Source organism: Salmo salar, chromosome 01, assembly GCF_965601325.2.
Source record: "Salmo salar chromosome 01, fSalSal1, whole genome shotgun sequence".
Lineage (NCBI taxonomy): Eukaryota > Metazoa > Chordata > Actinopteri > Salmoniformes > Salmonidae > Salmo > Salmo salar.
This window is the reverse complement of record NC_138291.1, coordinates 174,230,001-174,247,970: the sequence shown is the minus strand read 5'-3', so window position 1 is coordinate 174,247,970 and position 17,970 is coordinate 174,230,001. Positions and strand designations below refer to the sequence as shown.

General features: G+C 42.4%; 1 protein-coding gene across 4 annotated transcripts in view; it reads right to left on the bottom strand.

Moving 5' to 3' along the window:
• Window positions 1-4,997: 4,997 nt before the first annotated feature.
• The window catches only part of sh2d4a (SH2 domain containing 4A), a 15,502-nt gene continuing 2,529 nt past the window's right edge, over window positions 4,998-17,970 (bottom strand). The window contains exons 3-9 of one of the 4 annotated variants that reach the window (XM_014143217.3): window positions 17,238-17,397; window positions 14,319-14,487; window positions 12,678-12,810; window positions 8,199-8,397; window positions 7,331-7,461; window positions 6,134-6,351; window positions 4,998-5,808 (exon numbers count right to left, since the gene is read on the bottom strand). In XM_014143217.3, the coding sequence (XP_013998692.2) occupies window positions 5,716-5,808; window positions 6,134-6,351; window positions 7,331-7,461; window positions 8,199-8,397; window positions 12,678-12,810; window positions 14,319-14,487; window positions 17,238-17,397 (1,103 nt within the window). In that variant the 3' untranslated portion in view covers window positions 4,998-5,715. 4 annotated transcript variants of the gene reach the window in all.

The following is a 17,970-nucleotide window of genomic DNA, read 5'->3' as shown; positions in this document are numbered from 1 at the left end:
TGAGCGTTCATGTGCAAAGGATTAGCATTTCAATTGTTATAATTATCAACTCTGTAGTGCCTTCTCAGCTGACCCCCACTCCTCTTTTGTCTAACAAGCCGCCATGCCGGTTTAGCCCACTAGGGCACATTCTATAATTTCCTTGTAACCATATTTGTTTTATGCATTTCTGTGAATTACCTAGTTAGTAAATAAATGATTTAAAACAATTGATGTATGGATGACTCATAGTGAAGACTGGGTTCGTGCAGAAACCCAACAATTTACGACGTTTGGAATGAGACTAACGTGAGGTAAATAATTCATTAATTCTAAGACATTAAAATATCTGAAAGTTATTAGGAAAATTATCACTTTGTAATCTGAATATTTTCCTTGGTGCCCCGACTTCCTAGTTAATTAGTTACATGATTAATCAGTTTAATCGCGTAATAATAATTACAGAGTATTTAATAAATAAGTCTTCTGTTTTAAAGATGCCAAAGACACGACACTGGTGTGGGTCAAACAAAAACACCCTAATGATAGGTTGGTTGGTAACAGAGCTTCCCACAATGCAGGTGATGGCTGTAGGATGAAGTTGGTGAAGAGCAGCTGCAGAAACTTGCTGTCGACTGCAGCAGCGATACTGGATATTATGGGCTTGTTCAACATTGCAGGTGACTGCCGACTGACTGATCTACAAAGAACCTTGCATCGTAAATAAACAAGTCATTATTTTGTCAGTCAGTCGGTCACAATTTACATAGGATACATTAGTGTTCTGATCTTCTCGAACAAGGCCAATGACAAGATACTCGTCTCAACCCTCAATGGGATTGGTTGTCCACAGAGCAGAATGGTGGGCTGTCAAGCCTATTCCTCTTTGGATTGATGGATACATGTCGTTATTTGATGAGGGGTGTTGACGTCAACCGCCTGTATTCAATGGAGAGTAAGACGCTATGCTAGCCTCATGAATATGCATAGACCGTCTTCAAATTAACAGAGACAACTCCGTTAGTGTTTTTTCTCCAAGTTGCCAGGATGTCACGTGCATCACACTTATCAGTGCATTACGACACTTCTATTAGAACAAATGAACCTCATGCATCAAAATAGCAATTCATTTTTATCTTGATTAGATTCAACACTTATTGTGCCCCCCATAGAAAAACTCTTCACTTTAATAATGAATGATCTGCTTAACGTGGACAGATTTTGGGCGGAGTAAACCCTCTGGCTTCACCTCTTCCTCTCAGACTGCAGTCAACTTATTGTCCTTTGATCACATGATTTTTAGCAAGTTTAAATAAGGCAACACACTTTCAAATGTGACTTGACAAAAATTCTGCTCGAACACACCCAAAACTTAGACTACCTAGGTGTGCTAAAGTAGAAAACATAACACAATATACAACAAGGCAACTGTAAACATGTTGTCCATCACGAATGATATCATCCCCCCCATATGACAAACAGACGGATTAAGATCCATAGTCCCACCTCCGATTTCATTGTGTGAGACCATAAATGTTTTAGCTTCCACCTGAAAATAGAAATAAGCTAAATTAAGGACAGAGCCCTCCACACAACCTCTACAATCAGTCTTGTGAGAGAGAAAGAGCTTGGGGACAGTTTTGTAAGTAAGTTCTGTCTCCTATGACTGCTGGTTGAATCACTGAAAACATAAAGGCTACAGTAAACATGTCCCCCATGAATGATGCAGCACCTCCCTTGGGCCAGTCAGTGTAATTTTGTAAATTCCAGATCTCTATGGCAAGAAGCATCATTCACCCAAGTTTTGTCGAAATGCGTGCCAGTGGTGTCTGAGATATCGTGTGGGTTAGCTAGACACACATCCCTGAGCATGAGTGCCAGATTTCAGCACTCTGAGTCAAATCGATCAAGAGATATAAACATGTGCCAGTTATAGTGCCACCACGCGGTCGATATGAATGTTCTTACATATGTTGAGTCTTGACAGTGTTTGCAATGTGTACCAAAGTGTGTTCCAATACAAATATTCTTGATTGATTTATATGCGTATGTGCCAGACCACACCCGCATGAATGTTTATTGGTCAATAGCAGCTATGTTTTAGGTACTCGTCTGGAAAATATTGCATTGAGACCTTTGTCCATAGACCCACAAAGTTTTGTGCAAATCGTTTTTTCAGTGCCAGAAGAGTAGCTTTTCACACGTTCTCACAAAATTCTAAATTGCAGAAAATCCATCATGGCTGACCTTATGGATGACTGAGGCAAATTTGTTCCTTGTGAGAGGGACCTATATACCAAATTTCATGACTAAGTCAAAACAGACTGACTTTTTAATTGTAATTTCATTCGTTATAGCGCCACCATCTGGCCAATCAGTGTAATTTTGTAAATGACTGCTCTCTATGGCAAGACGCATCATTCACCCAAGTTTGGTCAAAATCGTGCCAGTGGTGTCCGAGATATCGCGTGTGACTAAAGGACGGATGGAGACAGATACAGTCCCCTCCCCAATTTCATCGTGGGGGAAAATGAAGTTAACATGCACTATGATAAGGTACTTACTGTTGCATTAACATGTACAATGTTTTACCGGTAAAGAAACAAAAAGGCAAGATGCGCGAGGGGGAATTGCGCTGATGCATTCAAGTTCGTCAGGTTCTGACCGGAGAATATGCAAAAGTCCGCATGAGCAGAACAGGTGACTGACGTATCACCCACAAAGACAGGGAATATACAGGTTATCAGAGCTGTGAAATGTTAGCTTCCTGGGTGCAAATTCTACTGGCTGGGTTTTTGGAGCCCTCATTCCACTCAAGTATCAGATCAGTCCACCCCTCCTATGCACTATCATGACTCATCCAGCAGAGGATTTTATATCGATTTTATGGGAATTTATTTTATTTAAACGGAGTGGCTGCAGGTCCGACTTTTCTTCTCAACAGGTAAGTCCCAAAGCTTCTGCGCATGTGAGGAATTCTTTATTTTACGCACAGTCTCTGATCCAGTGTTGCCAACTTAGCGACTTTGTCGCTATATTTAGCGAGTATTTAGACCCCTCTAGCGACACATTTTCAAAAAAATCGACTAGCGACAAATCTAGCGACTTTTTCTGGTGTTATTGGAGACTGACGTGAAAGCACGTATTGTTCTTACTCTTCTCAACGAGCAGCGGGTGCTGCCGTGGGCCCCACCCCAGTCCCAAAGCACTCACAGGCGGCCCAGTCCTCGCACAGCAGTCCCTCCCAGCTGCAGTCAGAGCAGGAGATGTTCACCCCTCCGCGTCCAGACTGCAAATGAATCGCGCCCTGGCTTACATAAAAATAAATTAACCTGAATTAGGGCCAGACTAGTTACCATAATTTTTTCACATTGCCATAGAAAAAAACTGTCAATCGTCTCTTTTTGGTCCATTTGATTAATGTAGACTGTATACAAAAAAAAACAACAGTTATGGTAAAAATGTTCATGTTTTACTGTGACTTGTTGTAGGCTCCTAAGTTTTGACCATAAGGTCAAAAACCAAACCAAATTAAGAAAACTAAGTAACTCCGCCAGAGTGTTTCTTTTGGGTCTCTTCTGCCGGTCCCAAGCCCGGATAAAGGAGGAGGGTTGGAATTGTGACATAAAAAGAAAATCGACAGAAGAAAGTTCATTTGTAGTTCTAAACATATTTAGGGTGTTATTACTCACTTTTTGTCTCTCCCACAACGTTATTCCTCTCTCCTACAGCGTCCATCACAATTAAACGCACATGGCCAATTATGCAAATTAGGCGATGATGTCATTTAGCGACTCTAGGACAGCCAATAGCTACTTTCCTTACTGAAGAGTTGGCAACACTGCTCTGGTCAACTCATAGGGAACAAGCTACTCTGGCGAATGCTCCTCCTTTAATAAAGTTAGATCAAAGTTGAATCAATTTCTGCAAGAGCACAATGACAGTACTCTGCATACCATAACCCAATATAACAGCATATAGCGTAGGCTGAATGGGATCAAACCTCAACAGCACGTGCCACTAGGAGAAAATGTGCTTTGAAACTAAACATGTAGATTATTCTACAGCTTGCTAATACTATCTGGTCTAAAATTCACTCGCTTTACAGAATTCAAAACAACACTGGAGGCTACTTTGAAACTGTAGCCTATAACTCAAGAAGATATAAATGCATATCCCCATGAAACTGATTGAGATCAACTGATTGGTAGGCAGGTGCTGCATGCACGTATCACTGGTAAAACCTGGAAGAATTATCATTCATGCTTTGCAGAGAAATTCACAAGGCGAGTAGAACAGAGAACGTGCATAAAGTAGAGAATCCCGCCCTTTCCAAGAAGTCGGGACCTTTTGCTGGCGGGAAGAAAGGTCCAGAACAGTGATCTGCAGCCTCTTCCTTTTTTAAAATAGTTTATTAAAATTGCTAGAGTAGAATGACTTCTTGTTTTAGGGCTGTGTGGCTGATACATGAATTGGTTCTACTAAATGTATGCTGCATTTACACAGGCAGCCCAATTCTGATCTTTTGCCCATTATTGGCAAAATATCTGATCTTAATGGTCTGAAAGACCAATAAGTGGCAGAAGATCAGAATTCGGCTGCCTGTGGAAACGCAGCCGTAGACTCCCCAAAGCTGAATCAGTTATAGAACATTGTAAATATTGTTGCTTTGCAGGTAATGTGTTATGTTCATAATGTGCTTTTAGAAAACTATAACTGCAAAATGAAATGAATCTCTTTGTCATGTGTTTTGTCAGACTCCTATAGGGGTATAATCCAAACCAAGATTCATTAGTTAGCCAGCTAACTTTGATAAACAACCAGAAGTAACTATTGATTTTCCGGTTCATTAAGAAAGCTAAACCAAGATGTGTTTTTGGTTGTTGAGTCAATTACACCATGCCTATCTTCCCCCCAAAAAATCTGAATATTTAAGCAAGTTAGCTAGCCAACTCATTGATCGTGCTTTTTGTAGTACTAGCATACCCCTCAGGTCAGCATTGAAACCAACTAGACAGTTGCAATACAAAGTGCAGAATTTATTCAAGTCATTCATCCCCAAACAGGCGACTGTTGTCGCTGTCAAACGTGCCTTTACAATACTGGCCGCATGGTACTGGTCTATGAATACATAACCTGAAATGATATTACAGGCCTGTTCATATTGTACATGGGGGATAGAGGATGTCTAGATATAATAGAAAGTCAGTGGCTTGACAGTTAGAACTGGGGGGGAGAATAGTGTCAACACGGATGTGAAACTTTCTGAACATTGCAGATAGAAATAGAATTACTTGAGCCGATACGATTCCCTAGTATGAAGTTAACCGAAGTTCCTCCTTGATAAAAAAATGGTTATTCTATTATTGTTCTAGTCTACATGATAGACATCGTAATGGGTTCTAAACATTACACTTCTATCTGAACATCCTGTAAATCCTCCTGAAAACAAGCTTTGTTGGTTATCTAGCCATAGTGTGAGTCTCCCGTAGAAACACTTTGTTCCACAGAGATCCGTCTCATGCCTGAAGGTTGTCTTAATCTTCTAAAGTGGCTTCCTTCCTGGTCCCTTTCCCACCTTGACTACCGTCCATAGACTGTTTAAAAGCTACTGACAGGTGAAACCACTTGGTCTCGATCAGTCACCTGTTGAGACCTTTCTGACCAGTGGTCATGAAGGAAGGAGACTAGGAGAGGAGGCTGTTTTAGATTATTGGGACATGACCCTTGCAGGTTTCAGGTAAAGAGGTCTGCATAGTCCACACCACTAGGCCTCTGGCCACATGGCTGGAGCAGCTGCTCACCTCCTGACATGGTGATTGGCTCCCCCTAGTGACACAAGAAAATGCAAAGAGTCATTACTCTGCTCCACTTCAACAGTTCATGTGAATACAAAACAAGATGCATTACAATCTCAATATTGAGGAAGAGAAGTGATATTCAACATACCACCCACAGTAAATCCTGTATTATTTAAATTTGTCATTTAGCACACGCCTATCCAGAGCGACTTAAGTGCATTCAACTACAGTAGGCAAAACCACCAAATATCACAACCATTGCCAGTAAAACCCTCAAAGCTACCCTAAACAACTCCCAAATACAACAACATTTAAAAAAAAGCACAAAATAAGGACTCTAGATGTGCCACTACCTTGTGGAACTCCACAAGCTCTGCCAACGAGGTGAATCTGATCTGGTGTCCCAGCAGCATGTAGCAGCCCTCTGTAGCATCAATGAGGAAGTGTTTAAACTCGTCTTTGCATCGATAAGACAGGACGTATCCCAGAATCCTTTCGCTGACCCGCACCAGAAAGTGCCCGGGTTCCCCCTCGCTCAGTAAGTCCTCGGCTTCCTGCCGCGAAATGATGCCTTGGTGGTAAAAGTAATGGTGGGTCAGTTATTAAGTATTGCCAAGTCAGAATGACACGCTGAAGACCACATACATGTACATGCTTTACTCTCCAGAAAACTACCTGTAGCCCTGAGATACTTGTGGAGATCTGACAGGATTTAATAGGTTTAAGCAATATGACAATAGCTCTACTTGGCCTTCTGATAGGCCAGGTTCTAATTCCTCCATATTGCAACCCAGTCAGAGTTACACAAGTGCATCTAGGGAGTAGGGAAAAGGGGTTGTTTCTGGACAGGGCCGTTGCTTCCGTTCAACATGAAAAAGCTGGCTAGGGTGTATTCATTAGTCGCATACCGCAACGAAAACAAGAGTTTCTATTGGACACATTGAGGTCAGTCCCTCCCTGTTTGGTTCCATTTGGTTACTAGTGAATATACCTCTGATCATACTACTGCCAGTCCTTTCAGATAAGTATTAAATATAGGAGAAGTCCCAAGGCAAGAGAGTTACTGATAAACCCGCTGTATAGCAGCAGAATTTGCATAGGTGCCCAGCACCTACTATGTCAGGGGTAGCTAGGCAACCCTGGTCTTGGAGAGCCCAGCATGTACTTCACATTTTTGGAAGGCCAAGTGTGTTGAATTCACTAAACAATTAGCTCAGTTGGTCAGGTGTGGTGCCTAGTTGGAATACTGCAGTACCTGCGGCACTCCAGGAACAGGGTTACCTACCCCTGCACTACGTGGTTCAGTAAATTGATCAAACTTGTGTATTCTGTGGTATAATTAAGATATTACAAACAGTAGGAGGCATCAGACCTACTACTAACCAACTGTGCTGAGTGGCATGGAGACTGATGTGGTCTCTTCACACACAGACAGTAAATGACTTCCGGTCTAATGTAAACTAATTAGGATTTATTTGCATATGTTGTCCATTCTAGATGGAATCCTCTTGTTCAGTTAGAAACATTTCCGGTGCAACTTGGCCCCTTACCATGGAACCAAGATGCTATGCGACTCTGGTCCTTCTGGAAACCCGCTCGGAAAGGCAGCTGTTCCTCCTGGAACCATCTAATAATGTGCTCCCTGCTGGAGGTGGACAGTGTGCGTTGCAACCCTTGCTTCCTGTCAGGCAGCGACACAGAGAGAAAACAAGTGGGTCAGGCAGTCAGCCAGCCAGTGAAAGGCATTCATGTGTTTAAGCTCTAAGGCTCAGTGTTTTTCTGCATGGCTTTTTCTGAAAGGGGAATCCCTAGACATCAGCTTTCAGTGAATGAGACCAACCATCACAAGCACGAGGATTGACGTGTACTTACTACTGCAAACTACCATTACCACACCAGGCTGGTGGAAAGCTTTGGTTCACTAATACCAGTGTGAATATAGAGTGGATTTAACCAACTATTCAATAATATAACTATTGACCTTCAGACCTGCAAAGTCCTAAGTGGTAGTCACTAAGGAAGGGACTAGGGTTTTGGGCTGTGCCATAGCAGATGACTGGATACCATTGGGTTTCAGTGGGGTTGAGCCTAGTCCAGGGTGTATTCAGTGATGTCAAACATCCTTAATGGTGCAGATAGAAACGTCATTAATAGAGCCAACATAACTGCAGAATGATTCCCTACTCCACATAACCAACAATAGTATTTATATCAGAATGTTGGACCCTAGACCTCCTAAACAGCAGGGTTGGGGTCAATTCCGGAAGTAAACTGACATTCCGATTCCAACAAATGCACACATTTCTCAGAAGTATTGAGGAACATTTTAATTTCAGTTTACATCCTGAATTTAAAAGGAATTGACCCCAACTCTGCTCAACAGGCCCTGTATTACTGTGAAGGCACAGGTCAGCTCACGGGTTAAGGGTGTCGCTGGTCACAGTAAGGTTCCTGGGTTTGGGTTTGGGCGGGAGGACAGGTCTGTCCCCGCCGAAGGCCTTGGTGACGGCAGCCACACGGCCTCGCTCCAGAGCCTTGACCGATTGCCGCCGGTGGTCATCACGGGTCTGCTTGGCAATGGACCGTCGCCGCAGGTCAGCCGCTTTGGACTTCCGCACTGTGAAAAACACAGAAGAATGTAAACTCTCTCTCACACACAAAATCCTACCTTCATGGTTCTTATGACATTTGTTAAAATTAAGTGAAATAAATGAAAAACTAGAAAGTTAGATCTGCATAAACCCATTTGAACACGGCACTATAAGGTTCTAGCTGCAATCCAATCACAAGCCTGAACGAATACAGACGAACCAATCAGAACACATCTTTGCCATCTCCCTACACTTAGAGGAAGATGGCAAAGACCTTACTGTGACCAGCGACACACTTAACCCATGAGCTGACCTGTGCCTTCACAGTAATACAGGGCCTGTTCAGCCAACAATAATGGCACACAAGCAACAAAAAAAAACTCTGTCAGAAATTGTAAAGTAAATGATGTTGCCACATCGTTGTTCAGTGATGACTGTCATTTGTCTGATAATCATAATACATTTCATAACGTATTTGATGTGTTCTGACTATCTTAATAGTGTTATTCTAGTCACTGACCACATTTACATGCACACCAATATCCCGTTATTATTCGGGATACTCAAGTATACAATTTTTGAGTTGATGCATATAAATAAAACATCATATCCTGTTTACAATAACCCGAAAAAGCTTGTATCCCGGTTATGAGAAACCCGGATAAGATGCCTGGGATATGCTGATGTAAGATGGAATACTGTAGCATGTCAACATCTTATCCCATTACTGTTGTTTTGCTAAGTTTCACAAATCACTTCATAAAAGCAGCTACCTGCACAGTTCCATCCACCATAATAATTTAGCCTACTATAATTAATTTACTACTGGTGACTTTCACCTCTAATTTAGACAAGTTCCTGCTTATAATTTCCTACATTTGGTAGGCCATATTATAATTTCTGACATAGTAAGAAACATGCAGCTTCTCTTCCTATACCTTGTTGCCCCAGAATAAATAAATACATTTTTTTTTACCCCTTTTTCTCCCCAATTTTGTGATATCCAATTGGTAGTTACAGTCTTGTCCCATAGCTGAGACTCCCGTACGGACTCGGGAGAGGCGAACGTCGAGAGCCGTGCGTCCTCCGAAACACAACCCAACCAAGCCGCACTGCTTCTTGACACAATGACCACTTAACCTGGAAGCCAGCCGCACCAATGTGTCGGAGGAAACACTGCACATGTGGCGACCGTGTCAGCGTGCACTGCGCCCGGCCCGCCACACGAGTCGCTAGTGCGTGATGAGACACGGCCAAACCCTCCCCTAACCCGGACGACGCTGGGCCAATTGTGCGCCGCCCCATGGGTCTCCCGGTTGCGACAGAGCCTGGACTCGAACCTAGAATCTCTAGTGGCACAGATAGCACTGCGTTGCAGTGCCTTAGAACACTGCGCCACTCGGGAGGCCTGCCCCAGAAGACTAAATAAAGTAGTGCTCTTCAGAGAAATGTCTTACATTGATAAAATGAATGTATTAATAATCTAGTTGACAGCGGTAAAGTTGTCTGTTTCGTTTAGGGACCGGGGAGAAAACGCAATAACTCCAAAACAGTGGAAAGATTGTCCCTGTGCAAAATGTCATCAGTTTGACCGGTTTTTAAATGAAAAGCTGAGAAAAGGACGTAACACGTTTCTGATAAGACTTCAGTTTGTCTTGGGGGCATATTTTACATGGTTGAAATACTGTCTGCTTACATAAGTTTCAAAGATAACATTCCGTGCACATTCACATTTACTCGAGAGATGCTGAAATAAACAAATAACATTTCACTGCAAGAAATGCATAACCTAATTCTGCAGGAGTTAATATTAGATTTCTCTACATGTGAGAGGTTATAGGCCTACGGTCAGTGTCCTTATTTCAGTTACTATTCCATTTAACCCATATACTTATAATGAGGAATATTCTGTTTATTCGTGGTTACATGGATACTATTGAGCAAGCGACAGACATAGATCTATCTCTCTCTATAGGTGCGTGTAAACAGCTTATCCCAAATAAGACCTTAAGCGGGATATGAGCTCTTATCCGGAATACTACGCACATGTAAACATGGTCATTTATATATTTTTTGATAACTTAACATGTCTAATTCCTTAGTGTCAGAACCTTATGGTTGAACCCAGATTGACATTTCAGAGCCATATGGTTCTATCTACCACTGGACACACCCACTCATTCCAGCGTTTGTCTTTATTTTTACTATTTTCCACATTGTAGAATAATAGTGAAGACATCGAAACAACTATGAAATAAAACATATGGAATCATGTAGTAACCAAATAAAGTGTTAAACAAATCTAAATATATTTTATATTTGAGATTCTTCAAAGTAGCCACCCTTTGCCTTGATAACAGCTTTGCACACTCTTGGCATTCTCTCAACCAGCTTCATGAGGTAGACACCTGGAATGCATTTCAATTAACAGGTGGCCTTCATAAAAGTAAATTTTTTGAATTTCTTTCCTTCTTAATGCGTTTGAGCCAATCAGTTGTGTTGTGACAAGGTAGCGGGGTATACAGAAGATGGTCTTTTACCAAATAGGGCTAAGTCCATATTATGGCAAGAACAGCTCAAATAAGCAAAGAGAAACAACAGTCCATCATTACTTTAAGACATGAAGGTCAGTCAATATGGAACATTTCAAGAACTTTGAACGTTTCTTCAAATGCAGTTGCAAAAACCATCAAGCGCTATGATGAAACTGGCTCTCACGAGGACCGCCACAGGAAAGGAAGACCCAGAGTTACCTCTGCTGCAGAGGATAAGTTAATTAGAGTTAACTGCACCTCAGATTGCAGCCCAAATAAATGCTTCACAAAGTTCAAGTAACAGACACATCAACTGTTCAGAGGAGAGACTCCGTAAATCAGGCCTACATGGTCGAATTGCTGCAAAGAACCCACTACTAAAGGACACCAATAAGAAGAAGAGACTTGCTTGGGCCAAGAAACACGAGCAATGGACATTAGACAGGTGGAAATCTGTCCTTTCGTCCTTTCCTTTGAGATTTTTGGGTCCAACCGCCGTGTCTTTGTGAGACGCAGAGTATCTACTCAATATCTCAGAACAGATATAACCTTATAGTCCCAAGGTCACGATTTGTCTGGTTACCCGACTGAATGTAAACAAACCGTTTCACAAGGCCAAGAAACAGTCATCTGTGTAATGATCAACTGGTGTGCCCTATATAGCTCTATCCAGAGGCCCAAGGGGGTTTCCTGCCTTCCATACATTTTATTTCAACCCATTTTGATAAGTGTTAAAGCAGCAGAAAAGGTTTTTCACATTCAGAGAGGCCACAGTGGAAGACTGGTGTACATTTCAGACTAAGCACAAGACAAACATTGTATGTCCACACTTTGGCAGAAACTGAATTTAAAAAAAAATTCAAAGTAGCATGATTATTTATGCTGTTAATCAGTGCAACTGAAGGTCAGCTATAATCTTTGTCAAACAGGAAGGTTAAATATTAACTTGTGTGTTGGAACTATATTCATTATACTTGGGAGTTTGCCATGGAGGAAATACAATACTTAATTTCCTATTTATACAATCTAGATGTTCAGGTCGGTGGTAAACTATAGGACTGCAGGGATCCCCAAGATATGTCTTCTCCAACACAAAATCAAAACCTTTTCCAATGAGGTCAACATATTTGTGCAGCCATTCTGAGATAATGTTGAGTGTTCTAAAATTAGCACCAACAAAGAATGGCAAGTTAGACACATCACCCTAAGCCATGCTAAGGAGCTGGCTGAGAACCCAGGTTTCCAAGGATATCAGGAATCACATTCACATTCTGGGCTTGTCCAATAGATGGGTTAGCTGACAACGTCATGAAAGCAATGCTTCAAATCAGGCACAAGTCTGTCAGTTGTTATTCTGGATGGCCAAATATAACTACCAACAATGACAAGAAACTACCATGGCTTGTTTTGAGGCATTTTGACTGATTTTATGACAATGCTAATATGGCTAAAATCCGCTAGCTAGCTAACCAACAACTGTAACGGTGAAATTGAGAGACAACAAGTGCTCATTGTGCAAATGGATGTTTTCAGTCAACATATTGGAGACTAAATATAGTTTACATGTTTTCAACAATCTAAGCCAACCGTGTCCGTTTTGCCCCATAGTTGCACCTGTGTCGGTTTTGTTGCTGAACAACCAACCAGTCTATAAGAAACACCAGTTTTAATGGCAATCTTCTGAGATGTGACGCTCGACTGCAAAAATGACGACCTAGAATCCGTATGCTTCAGAGTTTCTCCAGTGTGTGTGTGTGTGTGTTTGTGTTTACATGAATCTTGCCAGTGTTGGTCGTCTCTCTCCTCTCTGACCTCCCTCAAGTCCATGTAGATCTCCTGCTTTCTCTTCTGCTCCACTCTTCGCACCTCCTCCTCAGCCCTCCTCCTCTCTTCCGCCTCTCTTTTCTGAGAGAAACAGGGGGAAGGAGAGAAAGAAATGTCACCATTGAACAGTAGAGGCTAAACAAATAGTAAGACTGTGGAATTGAACCAGGGTCATGTTCATTAGAGCACATGTGACAAAAAGTTCAAACATTTTTTTCCTCCTCCAGAGTTTTACCTGCAGTAAATCAAGTCAATTTCAAACACTGTATAAAGACAGTGAGGCTATGAGCTCAAACAAATGTATTTAATCATTGTTTTGAACTGGCCTATATGGGGAAGTATAAAACAACTGAGTGTTTAGGAAGGACATTGTTCTAAAAGTTGGTCAAATGAACGATAACTGGAAAGCGATTATATGGGTTGTTTAGCTAACGTGTTATGGTCATGAGGATGTGGGCAACCAATACCATTGATGAAACAATGAGTAGTTCCTGTAAGTTGACAAAAATGTGCTTTCAACACCTATTGTGAGGCTAATTGTTTAATATCAATGCATCATCAACTTCCTTGTTTACATAACAAACACTCATTATACTGTGACAATATTATAGAATGACATTTTAATCAATGGGCTAATACTTAACCATATAACCTGTCAAACTGTACTTGTGATCAAAACACTTGATGCCATGACTGTAAAAACCTTAGAATAACTGTTCAACTGTCTAAGATTTAAGGCAAGTGTCCCTGGAGAGCTAGAGTACTGGGAGTGCAGGCTTTTGATCCAGCCAAGCACAAAAATAAGTAATTCAACAAATCAGAATTGATGAGCTGGGCTGGAACCATAGAGATAGAGGACTCTAGTGCCCAAAAGCCTGTTTTAGCATGGGTAGCGCCATTGCGTCTTTCACCATTTTGGACGCATGTGTGAATTGTTAGTATTTTTGCATATGCCAACTCCCCCTCCCACCCAACATGGCTCAGGGATTCCAACTCCAGGGTTGATGTTGACAATGTCCGACCCTGGTCATGACCACACTCCCTGAGGGTGTCAGGGGTGAAAAGACACAACAATAAAAAATACACAAAATAAAAAACTAGTGACCTTTCAGTTACTGGCCCAATGCTCTAACCGCTAGGCTACCTACCGCCCGTGTAGTCAACTGGATGTTCTATGGGTTAAGGAAGGATCACATAATTCCATCCAGGTCATCAGGAGGGATCAGCCAATGATTTAACTAGTGGACAAACATGCCATAAAGGTAGGTGGCAGTAAATCACCAGCCTTGCTTTTATACCTGTTCAAACAACACACTCTAGGTGGAAGTATGCACCCACCCTTTGTTTGTTTGCCAACGCAGAAGTAATAGAAAAACTAAATGGACTACTTAAAAATGGAGATTGCCTCAATGGCACTGCCCATGGTCTCACAGACGCCATAATGGGACAGATACAATGTCTATCCAAGTCTATGGCTGGAAGAAAAGTCTGGACTATCTGTAACTCTCTAAATAAGCTGTGGCATGTGAATGTGTTTTTTCAAAATTATGGGCTAGGGGGGCCTTAATCTCCACCTCCTGTCGCGCCACCTCCTGTCGCGCCACCTCCTGCCGCGCCACCTCCTGCCGCGCCACCTCCTGTCGCGCCACCTCCTGTCGCGCCACCTCCTGTCGCGCCACCTCCTCTTTCCACGACTGCAGCTCTGAGTCCATCAACACACTGGAGAACCTCTTGACCAGCTCCGCCTCCTTCTTCACCCTACACACACACACACACATACACACACACACACACACACACACACACACACAGGGATTGACTGACTGAGAACACACGAGCACCTGTAGATCTTTACATGTCCACTGATTTGTAAAGCTTTCCCTAAAATCGAAATACCTTCCACCTCCCCAAATAGTCCCATGGCCCCTCGCATGACAGTCCACAATCCCCTACCTCGAGGCATGGATAGAAAAAAGAGCTACAGACATGTCCTATCCATACAGGCACATAGCAACTACTATGAGGAAAACAAACAGGAAAACGCTGCACATGCTCCCAGGTAACATTTCGACCCTTCATCAGGCATCCACGGAGCCTGGGAGCCTGAGTATCCATGGAGCATGGGTATCCATGGAGCATGGGTATCCATGGAGCATGGGTATCCATGGAGCATGGGTATCCATGGAGCATGAGTATCCATGGAGCATGAGTATCCATGGAGCCTGAGTATCCATGGAGCCTGGAAGCCTGAGCAGCAGTGTGCAGCGTTCACCTTTTTATTTACAATGAATTCACCTCCAGCAACAATGACCTCGATGTGCGCATGTTCTTCAGATTTTTTTAACTACTACGAGGACACACCCCTAACACCACGCAGATTGACGTTTATTGGGGTGAGGTTTGTCCTGGAGGCAGAACTGAGCGATTTCAACTAGATGGGCCAGCTGCTGAGTCAAATTGGCTACATTGTAAAAATGTATGAAAACAAACATTTGCTTTTTGGTCTTCATCTAATGTTAGGCATTAGGGTTAGCAGTGCGTTTAAGGTTAAAAATCTGATTTCGAAAATCAGCTAGTTACCACTGCAGGGCTGCCTCCAGAACAACATTCATGATGAATAAAAGCTAACCTGCTGAGGACTCAATAATAGAATGTCTGAGGAGTGGAATATTATGACACACAAGCAAAGTCCAGATCAGGATGGCAACAGCCAACATGCAGGCACTGAGGACCAAGTTGTAATTTAAATGCTTGCCTGTAACTTTTTACAGCGATTTCACAGATTTCCAGTTAGGATTTGGCCCAGAATTATCAACACATTCATTTAAAATGGAGAATGTGGATGTTAGAGAACACAAAACAGGATTCCATGATAGACTGTTTGGAACAAAGTCGTTACTTTAGGTTTAAATTTAGAAACCACTTAGTAAGAGAACTCAAACATCCACAAGTACAGAACAGTGGGGTGTGAGACAGCATGTTCTCACACGGAATTCTATTATATAACCCATATGGGCGGTTCAGTAAGGCTTTTGTCTGACCAGCCTTAGAGAAGAATTTGAAACGTCAGAACGAAGTGAATTTAGTAGAATGTTCAACAACAATGTTCACACATACAGATGGTTGAATGAGAAATGGCGAAGGGGCAAGAAGATAGAGGAATTCATACAGGACATCATTGTTTTAGCACTATCCACAGAGTTCTTAAAGTACGGCATGAGACATGGTTCAATGTGACAGTAAATCATCACAATCTACTTTTGTAATTTTTTTTCTCAAAATGGCCACCATCTTGGAGCTTTGTCGATGATACAAAAAAAGAGTAACGGAGAGCAATGAGCAATACGGCCAACTGAGCAAAAAAAGGCAATTGTACATGGTGGCCGCCACCTTTATGCACCTTCTCCATTGGAAGACGGGCATTTTGTAATGGCTGGAATCGAACAAATGGAAAGGTTTTAAACACATAGCGTTGCATTCATTCCATTACGACGAGCACCTCTGACTTAAAGTGACACACCAGCCACCTGCTCACAGCATCTTTTATTTGTTACTTTTACTTATCGCTTATTTTTTCTTAACTTAAAGCATTTGTTGTTTATAGGCTTGTAAGTAAGCATGTCACTGTAAGGTCTACTACACCTGTTGTATTTGGCACATGTGACAAATACCATTTGGTTTTGATCTTTAACTAATCAGTGGTGGAGATGACACATTGTTTCCTGCCCACACAAGTTACCATGTCTTCTGATTGCAGGTTAACGTGGAGTAATACATACCTGTGGTTCAACCAAACCATTACAGCAGCCAGTTATCATTATCACCACCCTAACAGGGAAACATGACTAAGAAGTCAAACTCCCCACAGCGTTGAATGACTTGTAGTTATGGGAACAACGTCATAGGCAACACTATCATGGTTAAGTGCAGATCACAACACAGGCAGTGCCTGACTCAATAAAATGAGAGGTTTAGATGAAGAAATGTTTAACTAGGGCTTCCTGGCTGAGAAGGGTGATGTCTAGATTAAACCCAACTATAGCCCTGTGGGTATTACCGACAGCCAGAGAATCTGTGCAGAACCTACCTTACAGGTCATTTTGTGTTGGCTGGTGTGATAAGCCACAAACAGACCATAGACACACACTTTGCCTACATCAACCACTGCATCCCATTACAGGGTCTGTAGTAAATTAAGTAAGCTTATATGCCACTGTTCAGGACAACAAGCTTAACCACCTGACATCTTCCTGTCAGAAAGCGGTGTTATTGATTGCTATGACAACCATGTCTGTCTCCATAGAAGGTGTTCTATTTAAAGTGTTAAGAGTCAAATATGTGGCTAATGACCTGACAGTCAGGTGTCTCTCTGCTTTGACTGACATCTTTAACATGTTTGCCAATGACAGAGGGCGTTTGGCACGACAACAACAAAGGACAGGGATAAAGCACAAACACGTTGCACTGCTAAAAAATGTACGGTATGTGATGATGTTATTTCCTCCCACCTGAGCTCCTCAGCCTCTCTCTGGGCCTGGCGGGCTGCCCTCTGGGCTATGATGTCATCACAGATCTGCTCGTAGGACTGGTCGGCAGGGTGGTCCCCCATCACCCACACCCATACGTCACTATCCATCCCCGCCAGCCACTGTACACTCTTTACAGAGGCTGATGCACAAAATGCACACACACACACACACAGACGTGCACCACAGACACACAAACACACAGCACAGTCAGTTAGAAAAATACTGTGCTCATTAATCCTAGCATAATATTACTCAATTCATTTCCCACAGTGCAACACAGTTGTAAAACACTGCTGCAGTTGGACTACTTTAACAGGAGTGAATCGTACTCTCCATCACTACATCTGAACGCAACGTTTCAGTGGAGATCCCGATATGTCCTTTAGTCTCCAGTTTGGCATATAACTAGCTGGGTTTCTCAACTCCACGGGTTGTACATCTCGGTGGAGTTGGGTTGCAACAACTGTGGGCTGAGTGTTCCTCGGACTACATCAAGTCGCTGTCAGTGGATACGAGGAAACAGTCGGTGGTTTTATAAAAAAGTATGGATTTAAGGGTAAGGGTTTCAGAATTATCGACCTACATTGACAGTGGCTCGATGTAGTTGGAGATCCACCCCACACACACACACACACACACACACACACACACACACACACACACACACACACACACACACACACACACACACACACACACACACACACACACA